The sequence below is a fragment of the Chanos chanos genome, chromosome 3 (genome assembly GCF_902362185.1).
Source record: "Chanos chanos chromosome 3, fChaCha1.1, whole genome shotgun sequence".
Classification (NCBI taxonomy): domain Eukaryota; kingdom Metazoa; phylum Chordata; class Actinopteri; order Gonorynchiformes; family Chanidae; genus Chanos; species Chanos chanos.
Genome location: NC_044497.1, coordinates 8,655,836 through 8,683,451, shown reverse-complemented (window position 1 = coordinate 8,683,451; position 27,616 = coordinate 8,655,836). Strand labels below are relative to the sequence as shown.

Below are 27,616 nucleotides of genomic sequence, written 5' to 3'. Positions count from 1 at the left end.
GCAATCATATCTGGGGGGAAAACAAAACAAAACAAAACAATGAGACCTGGGAAGAAAACTCAGACTGAATATAGGTAGCCATGCAAAGGTTGCCTTGTCTTTTCACTTTGCGATATAACTAACTAAGACATGTCAAATTGACTTTAAGCATTACTGGCTTTCTTTCTGAAAGGAAGACTTAGGGTAGTCAGACCGAGTTGCTCTGGCTTCGTCTGAGGGTCCTCTCTAACTCAGGCTTGAAGTATTGTCTGTGAAAGGCACTAGTTCTATTGGGCAGAAATGACTGATGATCTCCTCTCTTATCTTGGGAGAGTAGACCGTCTGGATCAGAGACATGGCAACCACAGGGGCATCAGTACCGAGGTGGATTTTCTCTTCATTTCGATGCTGAGAGCTCCTATAAAAGGGGTTGATCTAGCAAATCTTTTACCCAGGGAACCGAGTGAGCTTGGATTGCTGCAGTTTGGGCTGGTCGCAAGGCCTTTGGGAGGACAATTCCCTTAGAATTCCTCTCTCATCAGACTCACCAAGGAATGAAACATCATCTGTGGTCCAGCCCTGACCTTTCCCCCCACTGGAAAATCCTTTGAGCTCACAAAATGTCTTCTGGTGTCTTTAGCACAGCCAATCAGCACTGCAGTGTGACATTGGAGTCATGTGACCGATATGAGCTCCTCAGGGTAGGGGTGGGGGGGCAGACAAGCTGTCATTTGTGGGAAAAAAAGTGGTGGGCTCAATCAAACTCAGCATGAGGTCTAAATGATTGCTCTCAGAAGTGGATTGGACGAAGCCTCCTCATCACAACTGAGGTTGTTCTTTGACATTGGCCTTCTCACATTAAAAAAAAAATCCACTTGACTTCAATTACTCAAAACAAAAGAAACTGACAGACAAGGATTGTCTGATTGTTTCTGCAAGATTTCTCCGGCCTGCCATGGCTCTGATATGGAATGTACACTCCTGGTCTTAAACTAGGGATCTGGTAAAAATAGATACTTCTTAGGGCTTAATGCACTTACTCTCAAGCCACAAGTCCACTTAACAACCTTTTTACACTCAAATAACATACAGTTTTGTTGTTTTTTTTTTTCCACTGAGACCTCAGGAAGTTAAAGCTGAGGACAACCTTGATATGACGTGAGGATTTACTTTTTCGAGACTAGGAACAGGAATGACGCTTCTTCAGATGTGAGTCAGTACATCTACGCAGTTGTAATATTTTGGGTCAGATGTAGGCTCTAAAGAAACGCGACAGAACAGAGCAGCCTCTCCCTCTTGCGCTAGCAGCAGTTGTATGTTTGTTTCCAAACCTTTTGTTTAGTCTAGTGCCAGACATGGAGACAGCCCCACAGTTCTTCCCAACTTTCCAAGTAGAGGCCTCACAGAGACAGTGAGAAGAAAAAACAGACTGGAACTTGGATGCACCGATAGTCTTGTATTACTTCAAAATACAGCAGTGCTGTTTGCTGGTGTTGCTTTGATACTGGAAGCTAAAGGAGTGTGGTGGTGATATTTTAGCAGCCTGTGTGATTTTAATTTAACTTTTGTAAAACTTTTCTGCTTCAGTCAATTATGTGTGTATGCGTAAATGAATGTGTGAGAGATTTTTTTTTTTCTTCTCTAAAATCATGATGACAGAAGCGTTTCGAGTGTGTATGGAGCAGCAGAATGTCATTTGATTAGGTAGCACTTTTGCGATTGAATTAAAAGATGCCCTTCAAAGTCATGCCAGATCATGGATCAAAAGGACATCTCTTCAGAGTGAAAAAAAAGTTCTCCTCTTTTTCTACCAGAAACTTCAAAATTAATTAAAAATCACATCAGGAAATGTCAAGGGATTACTTCAAGGCTCAGGAAGACAGGCCTCTTTCTAGTGAGGCATCCTTCAGCGAGGACGATCTGTGTTCATAATTCCATTTTTCATCAAAGAAGGTTTTAATCTTGCCGTTCTCAGTAGGCTGCACACACATCTTAACGGGGAATTCACAACCCCTATCATCCTCTCCAATTCTCCACTTCTGCTCATCCCTATTGGCTGAACACTACTAATTCGATCTAGGGAAAAAAAAAAAAAAAAAGATATTCTATTTTTGTCACCTAAAAGCAACATGAGAATTACAGATAGCCGTGAAAAGCTTTGCTCAAGAGAGTTATAAGACTTCTTTAAATGCATTTCAGAATTAGTAACATGTGCTTAGTTCTACACAGCAAGTCATATTCATTTCAGCCAAACTTGTAAGACAATTTGGAGGCAGTTCAGACTTTAGTAGTGTATAATATGCAGTATTTGGTATGGCAGACATGTATTCACTTTGTTTTTAGTGCTGCTCTTTAGTGCCAACTTAGACTAAGTGATAAGCCACATCTCTGTTTCTAATAATAGCTGTATTTAGACTGGTCAGCATTACATACCACAGCTATACCACAGTGGTACACTGTGTTTGCATTATTAATACATCATTAAATATGAAATATAATTTTTTTTTCTCCAGGGCCACATAGATTACTTAAGCAGAAGAATTCTTTGCTTAGAAGAGGTTATAAATATTCATCAAAGAGTGTTTATGGGCCATTATGTGGATAATCTTGTACTTTCTAATGACACTGTAATTTTAAATTCTGTTTTATTTTTGGAGGCTGAAAGTAGAAAGACCATTACAAACCCAACTTGATGAATATGTAGTTTTTCATGCACTTTGCTCAACCCAATGCTTCGACAAATCTACAAACATTTGAAATTCTCAGAAAACACTGCAATAATGAGCCCTGTATTATGAAACGTCTGAATAAGTTAAACCTGTGTGGGTTTTTTTTTTTTTTTTTTTGTGAAACAACTTTAAGGATGCAATAATTCATCTGTCAGTTGTCAGAGAGATCAAAACAACACTGTGCTGAAAAATACATGTAAGGTTTTTTCTGATCTCACCTTGTGATACAACAGTCTACTGTGTTAGGGCAACATTTGCCTCATGGTGTGGTGGAAATTCTCAGATAGCCCTTTGACTACTGCTTTATCATCACGTGATTCTTGTGACCGTATCACATCAAAGACCAGACCTGTAGAGGAGCCTTGTATTTGGTCAGAAAAGCAAAGTTTTCGCCATTTTTAAACATTCATTTTGTTTCTTCCTTTGCTTGCCATTCATTTAGTTGTTTTTTCAAAGTTTCTGAGGGTTCATGATGAATTCTTTTCAGTTCTCTGCTTTATATAATACAATTCTCTCATGAGTCAGATGTAACATAAACCAGGTCAGCTGTAATAAAGTTAAAAAGTGGATTTTCAAACTTTGGGTAACCTCTGTGGTTAGGATAACAGCAATTCTTAGGGTCAACAATTTACCTATTTCTCTACACAAACAAAATTTAGAGGGAATCTACAGAGCGGAATGTATCATTTGAAAACCACATTAGAAAAGGGATAAAAAAAAAAAGTAGCTAATATTATATTCAGGTCCACATGGGCTTTAAATGGAATTCTCGCAAGTCAGTTACCAGGAAACAGGAAATCGATGAAGCATTTTGTTGTGAACTGTAGATGAACTTAGCCCTCGGTGGCTAATTACGTTGGTACTTGTCTTATTCTTTTTTCACTCAATGGGCGTGAAACACAGCCTCGTGGCTCTGTATAACATATATTTTCCTCCATAGCAATGCAGTGGTGCTCATGGGTAGGAGCCTGCTATAAGAATGTACAGATCCACGGAATTCTTCATGCTCTCTCTCCCAATTTCCCAAGTGGTGGGCGGAGAGCTTCAGTCATCTGAATCCAAGCATTGCTGTTCATCTCTCCCCACTTTTCTGTATGACGTTTTTCATCATCTTCTCAAAGGACGTCAGAGGCAGTTGAGACATATCCCTCCCCTTGCGCTGCCACATCAAGCTCACCTCAGAAACAGCAGCCAAAGCAGGCAACCAAGAATCCCAACATTTTCAAGATGGAAGTCTGCCCAGTGGAGGGAATCGTCAGCACTGAATCTTGGAGAACACACACTCGCTACGGGCCCTTTGAAGTGGCTGCTGGGAAGACAGGACTCCTGACAGCGTCAAATTAAACCTCAGACTCCTCCAAACTGAGGAGTTTAGGAGGAGATAGGGGAGGGAGGGGGGGGGGGGTGAAAAACAGAAAGAAGTTATCTACAGAAAACACTAGATTTTCACATGCAGTGCAGCATATAGTTGCAAACTCTGATGGACGTATCAGTCATATATGGATGACTAATTTGGTGCCGAGGGAAAACATGCCATCTCATGTGATTAAACTAGAATTACATTCAGGGAGTGGATCCTCTCATGAGTATTGTAGGAATGTGTCATATTTCATACTCCAATCAAGTTCATTACTACTGAACACAAAGTGTAGCGTAGCAGAAAGAATGTGTGTGTGTGAGAGAGAGAGCGAGAGAGGGGGAGAGAGGGGGAGAGAGGGGGAGAGAGAGAGAGAGAGAGAGAGAGAGAGCACAGAACAGAGCATTAGCTGCAGCTTAGTTTGAGTTGATCGGAGTGCTTGGAGAGAGCCTTTTATAGACTCATGTATCAACATTGGCAGTGAATCTGTTTGGCTTCTGAGGTTTTTAACAACTTCATCTATTTTCTGCCACCTTCTCCTTTAAATGCTTTTGGGCTTTCTTACTCCCTTTTCTGTCTTCCTTCCCTAATTTAAATCCTCTTTGGGGACGCTGGCATTAGCATTCTGAAATATTCATGGAGGGTTTAAGAGCTTCCATGTGCTATTCACCTCTGTGGAGTGTTGCAGGTATCAGTGCAGTGTGTGCAGTGAATGTTTTATGATCACAGCTGTGTGTTGTGTCCCTGGTTCAAAACGTCTGTTACACATTTAAGGTGAGTAGGGCGTGTTGTGCATCCCCACTGAGATTTGAATGGACACATCCTCCCTCATTACGAGAGGTCTCCCTGCCCTAATTAGCAGTCTATGCAGAGTTGTGAAGAGACTTGCGCTCATGTGAAACTTCACATATGGAATGCTGTTGTCTCATTGCATTGTTAGAACTTCAAAGAAATAAAATCAATGATACCTGAATATTTCCTCATCCGATAAAATTACAAAGTGGAAAAAAACAGTATAGCAGTTTGTACCATTCCTTCATTCACGTTTTGTTCCCTTTGGACTACTTTCTTTATATTGCTTCATACAGACCAATGAACTGAGAACGGTGAACTCTGTGGTGAAGTGCTGCCCTTTTTAAGAGAAGAATGATATCAAGACAATAAAACTCAAAATGAAACACAGCCTCAACATGACTGACATTTAAATTTAAGAGATCCAATGAAAAGCTACCGAAACAATGACCATCAAAACTATATCATCATGTCCTTTTCGATTAGTGCATTGACCTCAAGCATCTCCATATGCATCTGAAAAACGGGGTCTGAACGTTTCCCAAATATGCTTAGGACAAAAATAAACAATGTGAGTCTTTCACGGGTCTTGAATCTTGTGATTGACAGCTCAGATCATAGAAGGGTGTCAAAAAAAAAACCTGCAGGAAAAAAAAACAAAACAGAGATGGCTGTGTTTTTCTGTCGGAATTCATCCAGAGCCCTCCGTGCTTGAGGAAAGCATGCTGAGATGCCCACTGTCTCGCGGGGAAAGCACTGGAATTCTCACAGAGGAATAAAAGGCAGCGAGAAAAAGAGAGAGTGAGAGAAAAAAAAAGGAAAAAAAAAAGGGAGTGGAGTCTTGTGTAGCATTGGTTCTCTCTTGCCTTTGCTCACAGCAGGCCGTATTTTTAATAAGGGCACTGTCTGTTCTCATCTATTTCTCTTCAATATGTATGACCAACCACACCAACCGCCCCCCCCCCTCCCCTTCCCCCCCACCCACCATCCACACCCTAACCTCCCTTTCTCTGCAGCTCATCAAACGTCAGGTCCAGAGAGTGAAGGTAGACACTCCAGGTCTGACATGTTTGTTTGGCAACCACCATGGTAACATTGTGCCTCTCTTATCTGCTGCACTTTTAATGTCACTAGGCAACTGGTTCTGTACAACAACCTCAAGCCAATAACCTCAACCTCAACCCATCCAGTAACAGGTACAAACAACTATAAATAACTGAAAACAGCACCTACTTTGAAAGACCATACGCAAATAACTCACATCTTGGTTCTTCCATTTTTTCTTGTGTGTGTGAGTTGGGATCATTTGATATTTTTGCCGTTTGTAAATGAAGGGGTGGGGGGATATTATTGGTGTTATTTGATCACTTTTAACTTTAGATGCGGTTTTTCATGCTCGTGTATGATTGGACTGTTTTACAATTCATAAAAATTCCACTGGGAAGCCCAGAATAACATTCATCTTTTGGACAAGTAGCATTAAAGATTTACATAGCAAAACATTATTGCCTTTGATTTAGCAATTTTATTGTTGAGCACAGAAAAAAGTCTTGGGATAATAGTGATTTAATGAATGAGTGAGGAGTAAGCTTAAAAAAAAAAAGAAGTGAAAAACAATAGTGCAGATTGATAAATTGATTTATATACTACAACTCCAAATGCAAGCCCACACACACACACACACACACACACACACGTATGCACACACACACGCACTCACACACACACACACACACACACACACACACACACATATTATTTAATAATACAAGCTATATCAGCAATCACCTCTCAAAAACATACATCTGTCAGCTTTATTCTTTATATATGTCTGTTATTGTTTTACACAATAATCTAACCAACTCAAACTTAATGATTAATAATTATCATTATTTAAACACACACACACACACACACACACACACACACCATGCCTGATAAATAAATAGTTATCAGCAAGCCTAATGTAAGACTCACTTTCCTCATTTCTCTCCTTACTTTTTAACACTGCATAAGTAGTGTGTCTCTAGAAGTTGTAATTCACAGTCTTGTGTGGACAGACATAGAGGGAGAGAGAGAGAGAGAGAGAGAGAGAGAGAGAGAGAGAGAGAGAGAGAGAGAGAGAGAGAGAGAGAGAGAGAGAGACCTCTGTAGGCAATCTGCGGTACTGTTCCCCACAAATTATAGAAAACAACCACACCATACAGTAGCCTTCATGTAATTCACGAGGGCGCAGACAACCACAAGTAACGTATCCAACATCCATGCTTGTAAAGCCCAATTACGCCGCTAAACTGCCAAAAACAGTTGGAGGACTACATTTGCATGTATCATATGTGGATTATTCCATGATCAAGATCAGTCTTTTTGAGGACAGCTGCGCTCATTTTCACAATTGACCGTCTCATTCCTTGAATACTTGGCTTTCCGAACTTCCTATGAACTTATTGTCTTCTCCGCTGTTTCTCTGTGACAGCTATTGGATAAGTGAAGGAAATGGCCTGGCAGATGGATTCTAATTAGCAACTGCGAAAATGATTTTTCTGCCTTTGGAAACGACGGAAAGCTTGATGAATCCAAACACGAAGAATAAGTGTGTTTTTCATGTTCTCCGTGGAAATGCTTCAGTTAGTTCGGGTAATGCATGTTGCCGCTCGGACGAGAATAAAAAGGTACTGGGTCGTTGTGATTGGACCGGACACTGACTGGGGTTGATTTATGCTTGCCCAGGGAAGAATATTTTGGAACACAGAGTTCAATAATTAGTTTGGAGCTGGGCACAGGAGAAGATGCTTGCCTCCATGTTAGTATTCGCAGCTTCGGAATCATACCTGTATAAGAAACAAATGGATTTACAGATGCCGTTAACATCTGATTACTCTCTTGCATAAATAGATTGTCGCGTCACATTATGATTGCACACTAATTCTTTTATTTGGGATCTTTACTGAAACATTTTCGAAAGGAATGCTTGTCGTCTTCGATAAATAAGGGAAAAATTGACTTAAGGATTTATGGCTATCAAGCAACTAACCTCTCGGTTCTTGACGTAAGTTTACAGGCAGATGTGCTACGACGTTTCGGCGTAATGCTGAATCAGTGTAGAATAACTGAATAACCACAAGTTCAGTAACAGTACGGTTTGGATTGAGAACGTTGTTAAGAGATTTAGTAATAGGTTCAACACTTTATACCGAAGTTGCACATATTATTATTATTATTATTATTATTATTATTATTATTATTTTTATTCTATTTATTATTTGTTGCCTAGTACCAACATACTTAAAGCCTTGGTAACATCTGGGGAAAACCAAAGAGAACACAACAGTCTACAAATTGGCCTTGAAAAGTTGTAGTTAAACACAGCATAATTTATCAACAATAAAGATTGATATGTCTCTAAATGATCATTTTGGTGTAGGAGATAAACATTTAAACTGGATAGCATCAAACTAGCCTATGTGCGATGTAGTTTTAAAGAAAAGTAAAAAGTGAGTTCAAAACATCTGTGAAACCATGGCTAAGAGGTTCATGACATGCTCAGTATTTTTACTGTTAATGTTTGGACTGGGAACTTCATTTTCGGGTGTCTTCAATGCCTCAGACAAAGATTTTTTTAGTGACTTGGGCCAGTTCAGATTGACAGAGGACAGAGTGCCGGAGCTCCGTAAACTTCAAGCCACGAATCCTCACCCCAACCTTTACTTTAACCAGGCGGATATACAAGCGCTGAGGCAAAGAGCCACCGCGACTCACAGTCACATTTTTAAAGTCATCAGAGCAGCTGTGTTGACTATGCTCTCTAACGTTCCTCTTTATATGCCTCCTGCTAAACACGAGGAGTTCACCAGCAAGTGGAATGAGATTTATGGTAACAACTTGCCTCCACTGGCTCTGTACTGTCTCCTCTGCCCCGAGGACTCTGCTGCACTGCAGTTTCTGATCAAGTTCATGGACCGCATGGCAGCTTACCCAGATTGGAAAGTCACCAGTGCCCCCAATGATGAAGTGCCCATGGCTCATTCTCTGACTGGGTTTTCCACTGCTTTTGACTTTATCTACACTTCCCTCGACCAGCAACGACGAGACCTTTACCTCAGGAGAATTCGAACCGAGACCGAGGAGCTGTACGAAATGTCCAAATACAGGGGCTGGGGAAAACAGTTTTTACAAAATCACCAAACCACTAATATTTTAGCCATTTTGACTGGTGCCATTGTAGTTGGTACTCACGACGACCCAGAGAGCATGGTCTGGAAGCAGGTTGCAGTGAACTATATGGAAAAGACCATGTTTCTCTTGAACCATGTTGTAGATGGTACTCTAGATGAAGGTGTGGCGTATGGAAGCTACACCTCAAAATCCATCACGCAGTATGTGTTCTTAGCACAGCGGCACTTCAACATTGACAACACGCAGAACAACTGGCTGCGTACTCATTTTTGGTTTTACTATGCCACTCTGTTGCCAGGGTTCCAGAGGACAGTGGGCATAGGAGACTCTAACTACAACTGGTTTTATGGCCCAGAAAGCCAACTGGTTTTCTTAGACACATTTGTTATGAAAAACGGGACAGGAAATTGGCTCGCTCAACAAATAAGGAAACACAGACCCAAGGATGGTCCAATGGGACAGTCCTCTGCGCAGCGCTGGACTACCTTACACACTGAGTTTATTTGGTACAATGCCCACCTCACACCGCAACCACCTTATGGCTTTGGCAAACCCAAAATGCACATATTTTCTAACTGGGGTGTGGTGACTTATGGGGGAGGGTTACCCTTAGGCCAGGGCAATACATTTGTCTCCTTCAAATCAGGAAGGCTGGGGGGCAGAGCAGTATATGATATTGTCCATGCTAAGCCTTACTCCTGGGTGGACGGCTGGAATAGCTTTAACCCAGGGCATGAGCACCCGGACCAAAATTCTTTCACTTTTGCTCCTAACGGACAGGTGTTTGTGTCTGAGGCACTTTACGGTCCCAAATACAGTTATTTAAACAATGTGCTAGTCTTCAGTCCCTCCCCGTCAAGCCAATGTAATGCTCCCTGGGAAGGTCAGCTAGGAGAGTGTGCTAAGTGGCTACGCTACACTGATGAAGGGGTAGGGGATACAGCTGGAGAGGTGATAGCAGCTTCTTCCCACAGAGACACCTTGTTTGTGAGCGGAGAGTCAGTTGCAGCGTATTCTCCTGCCATGAGGCTCAAAAGCGTTTACAGAGCCCTAGTGCTGCTCAATTCTCAGACACTGCTGGTGGTGGATCACGTGGAAAAGTGGGATGACTCACCAATAAATATGCTCAGTGCATTTTTCCATAACCTCGACATTGATTTTAAGTATGTACCACATAGGGTCATGGACAGGTACAGTGGAGCTTTAATGGACGTCTGGGATGCTCATTATAAAATGTTTTGGTTTGACAGTCAGGGTTATAGCCCAGACACTAGAATTCAAGAGGCAGAACAAGCCGCAGAGTTTAAAAAGAGGTGGACTCAATTTATCAATGTCACGTTCCCTGTGAGGGGACCAGTCAATAGAATGGCGTATGTGATGCACGGGCCGTACGTGAAGGTGTCTAATTGCAGGTTCATCGACAATGGCAAAAATGGCGTTAAACTGTCGCTCATTATTAATAATACGGAAAAAATCGTTTCCATAGTAACAAACTACAAAGACGTAGGAGCTCGTTCCAGTTACTTGGGCTTTGGGGGTTACGCCAAAGTGGAGGACAGACGACAGATTATCCGCTTTGGTCTGGGAACACAACTCATCCCTAAACAAACTACCGTTGACAATCAGCTGTTTGACTTTGGATTTACAGTGAATGTTATTGCTGGGGTGATACTGTGTGTTGCAATCTGCTTTCTGACCCTGCAGCGTAAGTTTTACGTTTGCTTCAGCAGGCTGATGCGATACGCTCTCCTTTCTGTCCTTACACTCTGGATCATTGAGCTCTTGTTTGTCTCTAATAGTTGTGACCAGCTGCTTTGTGGGGTGAAATGGAAAGGTGGCACCACTGACCCTGAACTCAGCAAACAAATGAGACTTTATGATCAGCGCCATTTTCCCCTGCCCACTGTCATCATAACAACACTGCCTGGCTCGGGCTCAGACATACTGAAACATCTTTTCTATAATAACTCGGACTTTGTGTATCTGCGAGTTCCCACAGAGCACTTGGACATTCCAGAGACAGAATTTGAGTTCGATTCATTGGTGGATGCTTGTGAATGGTCAAGGTCAGATGCCCAGCACGGACGCTTTAAAATCATTCAGGGCTGGTTGCACTCTCTGGTCCATAACACCCACCTGCACTTGCAAAACATCCCGCTGCATGACACGAGCAGAACTAAGCCAATTCAGAGAGTTGGCAGCCTTCGAGAAAAGCGAAAGAGGGCCAGGAGGCGGGAGCCGGCGGCCGAGATGAGGGGCAGGGTGAGGGCTAGTCTGGACAGAGATGCTGAGTATGTGAGAGAGTTAAGGAGACACACGGGGGAGTTCCCTAATTCACGAGTAGTTCTGCACCTGAGAAGTGGAAGCTGGGCACTGAAACTGCCCTTCATCCAGGAGGTTATCGGCCCATCCCTGCGGGCCATTTACGTGGTCAGGGACCCCCGGGCCTGGATTTACTTGATGCTTTATAATAGTAAGCCAAGTCTTTACTCCCTAAAGAATATACCACAGCACTTGTCCCTAATGTTCAAAGATGATGTCAGCAGAGACAGGTGTCCTGCGTTCGCCTCCGAGTTTAGAATACTGTGGCGTCTTCTCTCCCGTTCGGAGAGTAACCCAGTCCTGCTGCTGGCCCACCTGTGGCTGGCGCACACTGCTTCTGTTCTCCGGGTTACAGCCACCCTCCCAGAGGAAACCTACCTCCAAGTGAGGTTTGAGGATGTGGTTAACTTTCCCCAGGAATCGGCCGAGAAGATACACTCCTTTCTCGGGGTTCCTGTCACACCCTCTGCCCTCAACCAGTTAATGTTCACCACCTCCACAAACTTGTACAACCTGATGTATGAAGGAGACATATCACCAGCCAGCATCAATGTATGGAGGCAGAACATGCCCCGGAAAGATATCCGACTTATTGAGGATGCGTGTGGGTTCATGATGAAAAGACTTGGATACTCCAAGTTCATCAGTTAAAAATGCTGCCGGCCAGCTGCCTTTTAAGTTGTCTCGTATGTGGCTGTGTTTTTATTTGTTACATATTTTTTCTATATTTTGCACTGACTTTAAATGCATGGGACTCTGTTTAAAGGAGGAAAGTAAAAAATTTGAGAGAGACATAGGGGGAAAAAAAATTGGTGCAAAGATTAAACTGTCTCAGTTTTTTCGCTCTGTTATTTGTGATGCATATTATTATCAAACGTGATATCTTGTGCTGGTTAAGAAGTGACATTTTATATTAAAATGCTTTGAAGAAATGTTTATAAATTATTTTTTACCTCTCTTGCATTTCTTTATGGTTTCCATCAAAGCCACTTTAAGCCACTCATTTTTCAGAGTGATATCTGAAACCTGTTTAATGTGTGATGAGCAGTTTTGTGCTTAGTAGCCACAAGAAAAAAAGAAAAAAAAAAGCATAATGCAAAGTCAGAAGTTATTTTTGTACAGCTGTTTATCTTAGCAATGTGTTTTCAGTGTTGTTTTTTTTTTTTTTTTTTTGAAAAATTATATAAATTATATCACAAAACGTGTCATTTAAGTTGAAAAAAGAAAATGTATTCAGAAATTGAATTATAACCTCTCTTTGTTTTCTGCTCTATTGCTCATGCTTGCACATGTTATTATTATTCTTATTTTTTTTTTTTTTTGGTGGTTTTACTCTCCACTACTGTAGAGATAGTGGCTCTGCTACTAAGTACTGTTTAAAGCTACCAAAGGCATGTTGGTGTGGTAACTGACCTGAAAGCTTACGCTTAGTCTGCATTTCATGAAATCGGGAGTTCTCATTACTCTTGATATTAGAATCGTCTCAGAGGAGGAACAATTACGGAGGAGAAAAGCCCTAGTCTTACAATCACAAACCAGCTGAAGGGCTGAGAAAAAGAAAAGTTCATTGTTGTGTGGAAATCTACTGTGCTTCATATTTGCTATCTCAACTCAAAAGGGCTAGAACATTCTTTAAAATTGACGAATGCCTCTAAAACTAGATGCCGCATATTGACAAGTAAGAGTTCAAACTCAAGTGTCTGTCAGGATGGTTATGACTTGTTCATTCGCAGTCTATTAGCTATTCCAAATCTTCCCCTAGACCGGCCATACAAATCGTGTGAGACGTGAGATGTCATAATCAAGTCAATCATCTTGCTCTGTTACAACGATACCTACTGTAGGACCCAAAGGAAATACAAACGGCACTGGGGAGTCTCCATTTCCCTTCTAGCTCAATCTGATATCCAATGACCTCTCTGACCATTGTCCTAAAATGACACTGTAAAGGAAGTACATCTCTGCACTGAATCCACACATCATTTGTGAGAGAAGGGGAAGAAAAAAAAACTGCGAAAAAAACAAAAACAAAAAACATCTCTTTTCTTGGGCATAGAAATGCTTTCTCTTGATAACACTGTGGGTGAGGAAAGTTTTAGAAGTTGCTTGATCTCTGAAAAGAACAATTAGACTGTGTCTATGGTACAAATTACATTACTAGGAGTAAGTGTTTATATAACTAATGGCATTACTCTTGGGGTTTTTCAATGATAAATGTGTGATAAATATGTAATTTGTGTACGCAAACAGCGCTGAACATGTTGTTACTCTGTAATGATTCAGACTCTTCTTTCTTTATTTTGCCTTCCTCTCCTGTACACACACCAGTTATCTCCAAATCCTGTGTTGATGTGATGGTCTTTGAATGTGGGTAGACTTGCAACCATGTCTCCTGTCTTGTAATGAGCTTTTTTTATTTTCTTTCTTTCTTTCTCTTTCTCGCTCTCTCTCTCTCTTTTTTTAAATACGTATCTGTTTATGGGTGTACGTCTTCAGTGGCCTTCAGTTTCTGGAGTTCTATAAACCTGTTTTCACATTGTTACTTTGGCTTCACAACCAGATGGCTGATGTTCTGATGAAGAAAAATAAAATAAAATAAAATAAAATAAAGACAATTTACGACCAGAAACACGGCAACATTTTTGACAATCACCTGCTTCACACTTTTCACAAGATAAACTGTTTTATGAGTTTGTGTGTTCTCACCTAGTCATCAAGTGGCTTGCTGAACTAATCAAGAGCACTTGTCAAATGCAGTGTGAGGGCCTAGGCACAGACCATTAGAAATAGTGACAGATGCTTAACTGCACCCATGTAAAGCGTGGATGGAACAAGCACACCATTAACATACTCTAAAAAAAAAAAAAAAAAAAAAAAAAAAAAGCTGTGCTTTTCTCTCCTGGTAATGAGCATGGAGGCTCATAAAACATGTCCTAACTAGAAAAGCGTGGAGAGGAGCTCATTTTCTGCCTCTCACTGTCAACCCTTTCATCATTCAATGCCTCAGTTGGTTGACTCCCTAACTCAAACATTGGTGTCAGGAAAGGTCCTTTGTTTTCTTTAGTCCATTATCCTTTAAATAATATGTCAAAAGGAGAGAACATTTATTCGGTGTTTGACCTTATTCTATTTAATAAACTCTGAGCTCATTTATTGACCAATTCTGCGGTCCTGCATTTACCCTGTGGGTGTGTGCATGTTTGCGCATTCTAGTATGATGTTTCATAAGTTAGTTCCAGTTGTGCTCAACCGATTGCGTTCTCTCCTCTTTCTTGTTCCCCTCTGGAAAATTACGTTATGAAGCATCTTTGATGTCCTTGCAGAAACAAAGGGGGGAAAAAATAATATTGCAGCTTTGAGAATTTTCTTAATTGAAATGAAATGTGATTGTATAATTTCACAAGCTGAGTTAAGGATACAGTGCAATTAGACACACCACAGATGCTGCTGATAATGACAAGAATGTCTACCGTTACAGTAAGTAGAAGAATAATAAATCTGCCCTTCAGAGATTTAGACTGTCAGCAGATGAAAGGAAGGAGAAAAACCGTTGAAATATTAAAATACTCTCTCACACATACACACACACACACACACACACAAAAGCCCCCATAACCCTAGAGTGTGGAGCTTTAAAATGGTACTGTTTGTCCTTAGCTTAATGCTACATGCTTTTAGCAGAAGTTAATCATGGGATGTGGGGTGGTAATTTCAGCTGAGTGGTTTGGTATGTAAGGGACAGCAGAGCCAAAGACCGGTCCCTGAGGGACCCCTCCTCCCTAACTGAAAGCCACAAGCCTGTACTGTGCCCATTAATTAACCTTTACTGCAGCCCTGATCTGCCTCATAGAGAGAGCAGTATTGGTAGAGTGGAAGGTCACTCAATGACTTTTTAAAGATGACCATTTGGTTTTGACTCACTTTTTGGCCCAAGGCTGCACGATCACTTACCGTACGTTAGGAAAGTTCTGGATAAACATGACTTTACTGGTGAGGTGAAAAGCAGGTGGTGTACCTGTTATCTCTGATGTGTCACCAACACCTTGCCTAAAATTCCCAGCAGTTTCTCTGCTCCTGCTGTTTAAACGTCTCTCTCTCTCTCCAATTCAAAAGTGTATTTGGAGAGCGCAGGAGGTGGATTAGTTGAAATGAGATTAATTTGAAATGACTTGATAGGATATTTGGAGCATTGTTAATTTGCAGCTGAAGATGAGTCACCTCTGCTGTGAAAACATGCTAATTTCTCATGCTAATAAAACACAGCGTCTTTCAATAATAGTCCAAGAAGAACTTCACCACGGGAATTATATCAACTTTCTGCTCCAGTGAAAAAGAATAGTTCCGAAGAGTTTGCCAATAATCATACAAAAGAAATCACACAAATTGGAGTTGGATCAAAATCAAACAAAAAAGTTTTTCAAACATCAAAGTCATATTAAAAAAAAAAAATCATAATTGGCACTCTGAACAAAAACAGGAACTAGTGCCATCTTTTTTTGACACTGATATATGATGGATGCCTCTAAGGGAACAGTCTCTTTGCATAGCTTTCTAAGTTACATGTGTAATACTTGCACTTTTTATGCTACAGAGTCCTCGCCTTGTGTTAAAATATGTTATGGTCATTGCAAGTCATGTTTTACTCTCAACATATAATGACTAAAAAAAAAAATTTTTTGGAGCAGAACATCTAAATAACTGTCATGAAGCTGTATTGCACATGATACTTCAGCGTGTATATGTTTCAAGCAGGTTCCACGGTAGAGTTCAAAATTTTCTCTTTTTTTTTTTCTTTTTCTTTTTTTTATCTTTGTATAATGTACTCTGCACAGTCTACTTGAAATGTTGGGAGCTTGAGTTTTCAACAATTATTTGTGACTACTGCTATCATAGATTGCTGTATGGGAGAAAGGGACGGAGAGAGAGAGAGAGAGAAAGACAGCAAAACACTAGAGTGCTCTTGTCATTTGTGTGAGGTATTTCCATTGCTAGCAGTATCCCTGGATCTGAGTATAGTTAATGGACAAGGTCACAGAATACCTCGGTGTGATACCATCTTCCTTCCTTTGACTTGTTTACCTCCTGTTCACATATTTGCTCATAGAGGAGCTGGTGAAAAACACTCATTCGTGAACCTCTCTTTTTCAGCCAAAAAATCCACTCTAATGCACCTCCAATCAAAATGATAGGTTTCCACCATGGTAGTGGGATGCTGCACTTCAAATATTCAATATCCACTGTCAAGCTAAGAGAGCTCATCTTGCAAGAACTCAGCTTTCACAAGTTCATGACTTTCTGACTTTTGGCATAGAGCCTTTTTCAGTTCCTGTCAGCAGTCTGTTGGCTTAGCTACCATGCCAGGCAGCTCCTTTAATCCTCTTTCTATTACTCTGCTACATGTTCAGGTCTGGGGAAGGTGCCCTCAAAGGGACTTGTTTTTAATGAGCAGCTACTCTATAGTGGCTATACTCTGACACTCAAACAAGCTTACATGTTTTAAAAAAAAAACCCCAAAAAAACAAAACAAAACAAAAAAAAACAACAACTACAGCAGCAGCAGCAACAACAACAACAACAACAACAAACAGAAAAACATTAATTTTTGGACATATTCAGGTGGTTTTACATCATATGGTGGCCCAGAACTGCAAAACACAATAGCAACATATAAAAGACCTGGGGGGTATTTCAGAAAGCGGGTTTAGTGAGAACTCAGAGTTAGTTAACTCAGAGAAAGTAGTAAATCTCCTAATAAAACCTCCTTTGGCTTTGTTTTGCCAGGAGAATGAAGCCATAGGGCTCTTCTATTAGGAGATTTACTACTTTCTCTGAGTTAACTAACTCTGAGTTTTCACTAAACCCGCTTTCTGAAATACCCCCCTGTACAAAAAAGGCATGCGCATAAGTCAAGAAAAGACCATGATAGAAAATCATAGCATAAAAGGTATTACTAGTTTGTGAAGAATGGAAAACCAAAAAGGAAAAATGAACATAAATTTTAGAGCAATCACAGCAGCTATAACTGACAACATTAACAATGTTGTATTTTAATGCTGCCAAATGCAATGTTGTATTTTGGCAGTGTTCACCAAGGAATTTGCTCCAGGAACTCGGGGACATAGCATGATAATGACAGACAAGATCAAATCTAATGACTGCGCTATTGTAAACTATCTGGAGAAAACACACACACACACACACACACACACACACACACACACACAAAACAAACAGACAAAACACAAAAGAAAACAAACAACAGTGACAAAAAGCCACGTAGACACACCCAACAAAACAAAACTTTTACCACCTACATTTTTGGCCGCCATGTAGTGAAACCTAGTTCCAACATTAAATCGACACAAACACACCTTAAATAACAGATGAGGTTTTAACAGTACTGTTACGGATGGTTTCCTCAGAGCACTGCACTTGCATTTGAGCCAAACCTTGCAGTAGCTAGAAAACTGCTGTTGTATGTCTTCTTAAAAAAAAAAAAAAATCATGTTTGTGTTATTGTGTTGTTGCTGTTTAATTGCTTTTAAATGAGTTTCTTCTTCTTCTTCTTTTTGGGTTCTCACATTTGTTTCTCATTGTACTGTTTCATGCTTCAGAATTAGCTGGGTTATTTTATAACCTTTTTGCTTTTTAAGGAGTCAACTTGCTTTATAACTAACAGAAATCATGGCCATGTCAATGTTAACATCTCTATTTTCACTCCTACTAAGTGTTTTTTCTTCTTTTCTTTTGGTGCAACCTGATATCTTACAATATTTATACAGTGTTGCCATGTGGGTTTTTTTCCCAATGTATATATATATATTTTTTTTTAATAATAACTGCCATTGAAAATGTCTTTCTTGTGATAGTGCTACACAGCTAATCTCTTGGGTCCTTGAATGTTTAAAAAAAAAAAAAAAGAAATTAAAAAAAACATCAAAGCCATACATATGGTTTTAAAATTACTATAATATGACAAGGCAATTGAGTTGTGTGCTCTTGTGTTTTTCTGTAATTTAGTTTTATTCCAGCTGCCAAGTTTACAACCACTCCACCCAAAAATGACGCAACAGACAAAGGCAGCCCAAGTATGTAAGGAGAAAAAAAAAAAAAAATCAACAACCTTTCAGTGAATGATTTGTGGTCCTCTCCCACACAGTTTACAGCAGGCTAGTCAAGCTTCATGTTTAAACAATGTATTACGAAGAACATTAGCTTTGATAATGAAGCACATTAGCACATTGCTAATCAGAATTTACTCTTATGAAAGTCTAATTTCTTTTCCTTTTTTTTCTTCTTTTTTTTAAACTTCAGAATGATATGTGAGGACTAACGCAGATTGCTGACTTGGGTCTAATGTGTTTAATGACTGCTGTCCTGGCTAGCCGAGGTTTAGTGTGCTGTTTACCACGGTCTTGCATTTCACAATGCAAATGCAAAGACACATGGCAGTTTCTCCTGGTTTTTCCATTATGTATCAGCACTGAAAATGAGATTCTCTTGTTATGAAGTAATATTCAGCAGCCAGAATAACTTCCATCTGTCTGTTTTAATGTTAACTTTGCCATTTCTTGGAGAGTTGCACATAAAGGACAGAATACATTGGGGATGTGAATTCTCTTCATTTGCATTATAATTGAGATACACTTTTCTTTTTTTTTTTTTTTTTGTCTGGGTAGGAAATGGAATTGCTTTAACGTGGAATAAAGCCTTTTATACATTTCAAAGATATGAACAATTCAGAGATCAGAGTGAGAGAAAATACAGGACACAATGCTACAACGCTGCAGAAGTCCGTCGTGTCAATTATAGTTTCTCTCTCTCTCTCTCTCTCTCTCTCTCTCTCTCTCTCTCTCTCTCTCTCTCTCTCTTCTTTCGAAATGAACAAGAAATTCCATTTATGAAGGCTCAATATTCAGTAGTGCATGGTGGTATATTGGTCAAAACACGACTGCGGTGAACTTTGCGGTATTTCTCTCTCTTTGGGTATCTTTCTTGTGCTGTGAACGGTAAGCTACAGCTTCCAGGAAAAGAGGAAGGTGTTGTCCTGAGCAGGATTTTGCTGTCCTAAACAGAGATTGGATATGAGCTGAAGGGAGCTCCCAGGGGCAGGACTAACACTTGAACAGTATTTTTTTTTTTCCCCCTTTTCTTTTTCCAGGCCAAAGAGTATGTGTTCCAGCTGGAGATTGGACAGGAGGGAGCGGCCATTCCAGGACGGCAGAATCCAGTAGTCTTGCATTATAATATTTCAGAGACCATAACATGCTGTCAGAGCTACGTAACGTCCACGTCGGTCGGATGTCTGAAGGGAGGGTGTCTGCTTTTCATCAGTGCTCATGTTTCATATGGAGACAAACAGAGTTAGCAGTTAAAAAAAAAGAAGAAGAAGAACAAGAAGAAGAAGAAAAAAAAATGCGATTCCTGAATCTGTTTCTGAAACCACGCTGTTGAGTTTATTTTGTGGTGTAGCTGTATCCAGACTTAATTTTAACATGAGTTAATCACTCATGTCTCAGAATCGTCTAATTAGTATCATTTGCATTTTTTGGAGGAGGGGGGCATCGAATAAACGCGTACATATGAATCACTGAATCCAGGAATTGTCTAATTGGAGCGATCTGACATTTTTGAGGCTGGGTGGCACTGGTGTAATTTTAATCGCCTCTATGACATGACATGGCAGTTGAGTTGACAGAATAGAATGTCAAGTCTGAAAATAACCGGCTGGAAGATCGTGATTTTCTTTTCCTTGTTTTACTCTGTTCATCTCACTGTATCAGAGTATTATCAGCATAGATGCATTGCCTGTACAGATCTTTGGAGACTTTTTTTTTCTTTCTTGGAAATACTAGGTTGTTTATCGTCCTGAGAGAAAAGGTAGATTCTGACACGTCCGCTCCAATTTAACGACTGACGTGACAATGCGTTCAAAACGTAGGAGCTCTGGAACCCATCAAAGTAGTACCTTATTCTTACTTCAATCTCACAACTTGGATTAGACTTGAGCACCGTGGACAGTTAGACACAGAAATCTGAGTAGCTGTCAAATGCATGGTTTTGTTTCTTACTAGCCCTAAAGGCAGTGATATCCTCAAACTGAGGGGTCCGTGACATGAAGAGTCCTGTAGAAATTTTAGCTCAAGTTGCGAAAAGGCAGCAGAAGCGTTCAGTGTCAGGCCTTGAACACTGAAGACCCAGACCAGAGAATAAGGGTTTTTGCATGTGACATTGAAATAAAAACCTGGTAAACTAGCTTCTTGGCAATATAATTTTGTAAGAGGGGAGGGGGTATCCAATCAGCACTGAAAAACATTTAAAATGCCTAAGTCAACGCTAGCATTCGTCTAGGCCTAAAACGCAGACTTGTGAGGTACTGGCAGTGTGATATTCTTTCTGGGACTTGAGCGGGTGTCCCCGGAGCCCCTGCCATGTGGTCGGGCTGTATAGGTTACCAGATGGCTCAGTTCTACTTTAATAAGTTTCTGCTCTTCCAACACCATCTTCTTATCTCCCCTCTCAACCCACAGAAATGTGCAGAGACGGGGTGTGTGCATAATATTGCTCCAAAACACACAAGTTTGTTTATTAAATCATATCATTATATCTTTATGCTTACTGGTGTGAAAAAAAAACAGTTAAATATACAGTACATAAAACGTGTGTGTGTGTGTGTGTGTGTGTGTGTGTGTGGACAAACTTTGTGTGCTTAGGGAGATATTCACAAGCATTGGTTCAAAAACTTGTACTTTTCACTTCTTTTGCAGTCTGTGGCCTGTATAAAATGCAGGTCCACAGGTAGTTTACACCCCAAAACAAACAAAGAAACAAACAAACAAACAAACAAACAAAGGCTATTTATTTTTCTTAAAACTCTAACAGGCTTATGTCATTTGCAGGTTTGATACTTACTGGCTTTGTGTCGTGTTTGCGTTGCAAGCTCTTCCCGTGGGAGGTTTGTTTTATATCCACTGAACCCATACAACAGGGTTCGACATAGTTTTGCAAAATATAACACAGCACCAAACCAAAGGCCCAAGCCAGGCCAATTATAATGCCATTTGTTTTAGAGGACACATACCTCTGCACGAATACAGATTAAACTTTCAAGATAAAGCCTTAGTGGCCAACCACTGGCACGACGTCAAATCCCTTAGGCCATCACAGAGCTCATTTGTGCACAATTCATTCACACGGCGTCGCTCGCACTGTCTGTCTGCCAAGGACTGGTAAGCGCCTGCATGAATGATGCCATCACCCCTCAATCAACGGCTGGTTGCCGTGGCGATCCACCTGAACTGTGTCTGAGATTGGGGATAATGTGTGAATCACAGTGGCTGTCTCCCCACTGCCTCATTAAATGGCCCGGTTTGAGTGATTGGCTGCAGGGAACTGCATTATTGATGAGAAGCCAATGGCAGAGCTGATTAATTGAAAACATCCAGCATGCTGCGGGAGACGTGTGGCGTCAGCATGAACAGATGGATCAGTTGCCCCCCCCCCCCCCCCCCCCCCAAAAAAAAACCTGGCGAAGGAGTCCCACAATGTGTAGACTCTCGTACAGAACGGTTCCTCCAGGCATGATTAGCTCAGATACATCCATGTCTCCAGCAATCTTCTAAATCCCATTCATGTGATGTCCAGAAATTTTCCAGTTAGACACAGATTAGCAAACAAGCCTCTTTCCAAGCCGTGATGGATGTGTGTTCTTTTGATGTTTTCATAACAACATATTTCTGTAAAAAAAAGAGTGTAGTCTTTAGTGTAAAGCATGTATCTGCAGTAAGCGTTTATTACAGATTGCGTACTGCCTTATTGTTTGGCTTCTTAACGAGGTAAATTAAGCAGAAACCATGATATATTGTTGCACATTTTAGTGTCCTCTCTAGACCCATTTGTCTTACTTTTACCTAATGGCACTAAACATTCATACTTCTCTGGCCAATGAGTTCACAAGTCCAATACTGCAAACATACGCAGAACAGCATGTTTGTGAGGGGTTTTTTTTTGTTGTTTTTTTTTAAATACAATTTATGAGCTCGGCTGCAAAGTTGCAGGCTTAACAATGTTGTAATTAGTTTATATGTTGTTTAAACTGCAGTGTGCCCAGTGAAAGAATTTATTATTTATCATTATTATCATTTACAACGCTGTGCACTGCATATTAGCGTAAACGAATAAGGTCTTGTGCTTTCTGTTGAGAAAACAAGAGTATGACTTTAACTGCATTCAATACGCTTGTCACTATTTCCCCCGCACCTGTGACGCGCAGAGAGTAAATAAATTATGAGGCTGTCAGGAGATGAACCACAGGACAAAGATGGATTAGAAACAGCAATCAAAAACTAACAAAGCCCTCCAGGATAGACGCCCGTTTTCAATTCTGGCTTTGGCAATGCTTGTGCGAATGTTAACACATGCTTCAGTCTTTCCACTTTAATCACATGAAGATAGCCTTGGTGAGAAATCAATTATGACTCACTAGTTATTCATAAAAAAAAAAAAAGTGATTATATTAACATTTGATAGAGTGTGGAAGATGCTGGATTTTCTCCACTTATGCTCTATGCAAAATACCTGTAAATGACATTGAAACAAGACAAAAGGGTAATAATTAAAAAGCACTGAAAAAAATGAGGGTGGTGTGAGAGGTGAGACTGGTCTAATTAGATCTTTTTTGTTACTTTCATCAGAAAAGGCTAATGACCGCTTCATTTAACAAACAGAGATAATGAAAGCATTGTGAACATTCTCATACATAGAACGCTTTAAGATAATCGAAATTTTTTCCCCTCTCAAACAGCTAGAAATTAGAAGTTAGATAATTTAAACTGAATAAAAAGTACAGCATGATTTTATTATTGTACAGGCCAGTACATTTGGTAAAGGATCAACATTTTGTGTGTCTTTTCAGTTTACTTCTGCCATTCAGTGGTCTGAGCGAAGAGAGAACAACCTGCTTTCAACACCTTAGTCAATAAACATCTTTTCAATCACTGACATCTGATTCAGGTCCATTTCAATGGTCTTAAATCAACCAGCAAGGCTACATACTACATTTGCCTATGTTTGTACAGGTCATTTTTTTTTTTGGTGACACTAAAAAAAAACAAGAGCATTTGTTTACACCCCCATGTGCATCTGGTCAGAGCTCACAATCGATAAACACCACATCAGATCTATCTCACCACTCAGCTCTCTCTCAGAAAACTGGCAAAGATGGGAGTCACACTTTCATTTCGAGGACAGGCACGCATCCATCTTGTACACCATCTCCACTGCATTAAATATTGAGTGAAAGAACACTATTTCCCCACTGGAGAAAAAGATTTACTCAAACAGAAAATTATTTGCATTAAACCCCCATAGGTCTGAATGTGATGTGCTGTCTAGCTGTGTCTTCAAAATAGCAAATACAGAAAACACAAAAAGTGAAAATTCATCCAGTCACAACAACCATTCACTCTCACGTTTCAGTCTAGTGTGTGGGTGACACTATTAATCCCCAAATAAAAAGAGTCAAACAAACAAACAAATAAACAAATAAAAATATGACTTAAATTCAAATTTAGCTTGCAATTTGAAGGTTCAGGAATAAGGTCTTTTGTCAAACAGATGTCTGTAAATGTAGATTCATTGATCTCTGAAGAGCAATGTTGCCAATATAGACTGAAATTTTGGCACATGGAAACATGCATGACCTCTGTGGTTAAGAAACATATGACCAAGCTGGTGATTACCTCTGCCTGAATTACAAACTGGAAGGATACACCACAAGAGCTAATCTGTCTGGCTTCAGACATGGGTAACTCTAAAATGAGTGATCTTAGGGATTGTGGAATGCATCTTATCCATATTTGATGTGGTAACAGACATATACTGTATAATTAAAACTGTGAACCAGACATCTCCTCTAAGCAAACTAGGGCTAGCATGTTTCACATTTTGACATTAGCATGAACGAGATTTCAGCCGTGGGTTTATGACATCTGCGGTCCCTAGAAATTCTCTCTGTTTCGGTAAATGTTTCTGAAAGCAAGCTAAGAAGATGAGTATAATTATGTTGCATGCCTCACCAAGATAGCATTCATGTCTTTGAGTGGCTTTGAGCCTGTGCTTTGACACAAGTGGAACCAAACAAAAGGACCTCCAAAAAGAATTCTCTCTCTCTCTCTCTCTCTGTCTTTATATAAATCTCTCTCTCTCTCTCTCTCTCACACACACACACTCTGTCTCTTTCTGTCTCTCTTTCTCTCTCTCACTCTCTCCTCAAAGTGAAATTCAACTGGAAAAAATGGTAGGAAGAGAATTATTCCCATCTCTAAGTGCTGTCCATCCCATAAACTCAAAGAGGAGCACACATCGCAGATAACGACTTATTCCAAACCAGATCAAGACTTGGTTAACAGACAAAAGCAACATAACTACCAGTTTCAGCCAGGTGACTAAACCATTTGATTGCACTTAGTAGGGTTCAAATCCCAACCTGTTCCTGACAGTTCCAAGTAGAGGGTACTGGACTCAATTTTAGGAACAATCGGAAACACGGTGTCCCAAGACTGTAACACGTAAATGGCACAATTTTTGGGCTTCACGGTGGCTCAGTGGTTAGCACTGTGGCCTCGCAACAAGAAGGTTCTGAGTTCGAATCCCGGCCATCCCAGGTCATGTCTGTGCGGAGTTTACACGTTCTCCCCGTGTTTGTGTCGGTTTCTTCCGGGTGCTCCGGTTTCCTCCCACCACAATGACATGCATGCTAGGATTTGTACTCCTGTCAGTGACCTCGACCAAGGCACTGGCAAAAAGACAAGAGCTGCGTCCAAAACCGCATACTACATACTGCACACTAAACTTGCATTGAAGTACGTAGTGCGGAGTACGTACTAAAAGATTTTAGACAAGAAAGTATGCTAGAATTTGGACGCACTAATGAGGTAATCAAATTGCGCCACATTTTTGCGCGTGAGCTTTATAATCGCGGTTTAATGACGACCACCTGTAAACGGACACAGCAGTACATTTAAACACCGCATCAGAAACGCCCCTTTTTTCCATATAGCCTTATGGGATTGAAAAGTGTCCAGTGCTCGCATACTTCCTTTTTCCAACGGAAGTAGTATGTCACCCGGGTACTATTCACATACTACTCTATGCATACTATGTATTGGGACGTACTACTAATGGTGGCGTACTGTTTTGACGTACTATTTAGTACGTTAGTATGCGGTTTTGGACGCAGCCCTGGAGTTGGTCCTCAGGTGACGGCAGCTGCCCATATTTCATAGCTCAGTGTGTGTGTGCTCACTCGCGTTAGGATGGGTTAAATGCAGAGGTTGCATTTCACCGCTCACTGCTCAGTGTGTGACAGATAAAATACTTCTTCTTCTTCTTCAGTAGGTGCTAACCATTAACATTTTGTGCACGAGCAAGATCCTGCATGTACCTGCCCATGGTTAACTGAGGACATATTTTATCATTCTAATTTAAGTCAGTTGAGTGCAGGTAATCAGATTCTTTATTTGCCTGTGGCTATGATGCACTTGATGTACTTTCTACAGCAGAGCGTTCAGGGAACAAGGCAAAAAAAAAAACAACAAAAAAAAACCCAACAGAAAATAAAGCGATTGAAGACTGTAAACTCGTATGACTCCTTGTGTTCTGTATTTTCTCTGTAATTAACTACCAGAAGATGTTGAGTTATGGATTCTAACGCCTCATTGGTCAGTTTCATGACCTCACTGGTCACACTTCACTTGACTGCTGCAATCCCATTTGGTTCTCCTTCTTTCGCCTGAGGAAACCGTCAATATTCCTCAAGTCCACGGATACTCTGTAAACATTTGAAAGTTCACCAGCAGCGGCCTTATAAGTACATATTGCAGGGTTTAGATTTTATGGAAACTAAGCGTGCAGTAAAAGAATACTGAGAAATTCTCTGTGGAGAGCAAAATATTTATATTTTTTAGAAGTTGGGAGAACAGGGAGCTGGTAAACTAATGGGGAAGGGCTAAGACGTAACAGCCAAAGCTCCTGATGACCATGTTTTGCACTAGGGCAAAATCACACACTGTACGTGCGAGAGCAACAATAATAAATGCTGGAATTAAAAAAATAAATGAGCAACCTATGGAGTTATTGTTATTAGAATACACTCACACACACACACACACACACACAGAAACAAATAAACACAGGAACAAACCCTGAGCAAGTAGAATGGCTTATATTTTTCATAAAATAAATAGTCAAAGCCCATGATATGGAACAAGTCTTAACTTCACTCTGACAAAAGAGCAAACTTATGTGTCCAGCTCCCCACTAAATCATTCATACGAGAATGGCCATGTTGCAGCCACACAAGGACTTCAGCCTTAGATGTTCAGGACATCTGGATTACATGATGACAGTGCATTATATAAAACATTTTGAAAATATGAGAATTTTTGTGGGTCTGATTACCATACTGTGGTCTCACAGCAAGACAATTTGTGCCGAACACTTGTCTGACTTTAGATCCTTTGTTCATTTGGGGCAATTTTTAACCGTGCCCGAAAAAACTCTCCCTCTGTCTGGCTATAAAGTGCGTGTAAAAGTGTGCGTCTGCTGGTCACACTTGCTGCTGACAACTCTTAAAACTGCTGTTGTTTGACGCAGAGCATAGAATGTTAAAGTAGCTTCAACCCTTTCACAATAACATCAAACAGATGTTTCCCATGCTGAGCTAAGTGCCACTTAGCGCTCAGATGAAACAACTCAAAGACAAACCCCTCCTCCCTCTTCTCTCTCTCTTTTTTTTTTTTTTTTCCTTTTAAAAGCTGCGTCTCGTGCTATGAAAGAAAGGCTCGCAGACACCTTTAATCTCAGGCAGCGCCGATCACGTGACCCCTGCCTTTGTAGTCCTCTGGCCGTGTGCTGCCACAGAGATAAGACCTTTGCATTGATTGCAGGATACAGCGTCCAAAGATAGAGTCCAAACACCACCCAGGCGTTTAAAGCCCCAAACCCACGTTTCTCTCCTTTTCCCATCACGCTATTGTTTGCTCACCAGCTCTATTTATATTGTCATTTGGATTTGACGTCATTCTTGTTTTTCTTTTCATTGACTTTATGACCCATGTTTTTCCCCCAGCATTTATTAGGCCTTCAAACCAAAGGGTTTTTTTCTTTTCTTTCTTTTTTTTTTTTTTTCATTTCTTTTTCCAAACGTATTTCTACACGTATCATGGTTTCTGTTAGGGATCTGCTTCTCCGCTGTTTATTT

General features: G+C 40.4%; 1 protein-coding gene across 1 annotated transcript; it reads left to right on the top strand.

Moving 5' to 3' along the window:
* The first annotated feature begins 8,376 nt into the window (after positions 1–8,376).
* Positions 8,377–12,006, top strand: dselb (dermatan sulfate epimerase like b). The gene has a single exon (XM_030767541.1). The coding sequence runs from the start codon at positions 8,377–8,379 to the stop codon at positions 12,004–12,006; it is 3,630 nt and encodes a 1,209-aa protein (XP_030623401.1).
* Positions 12,007–27,616: the final 15,610 nt, after the last annotated feature.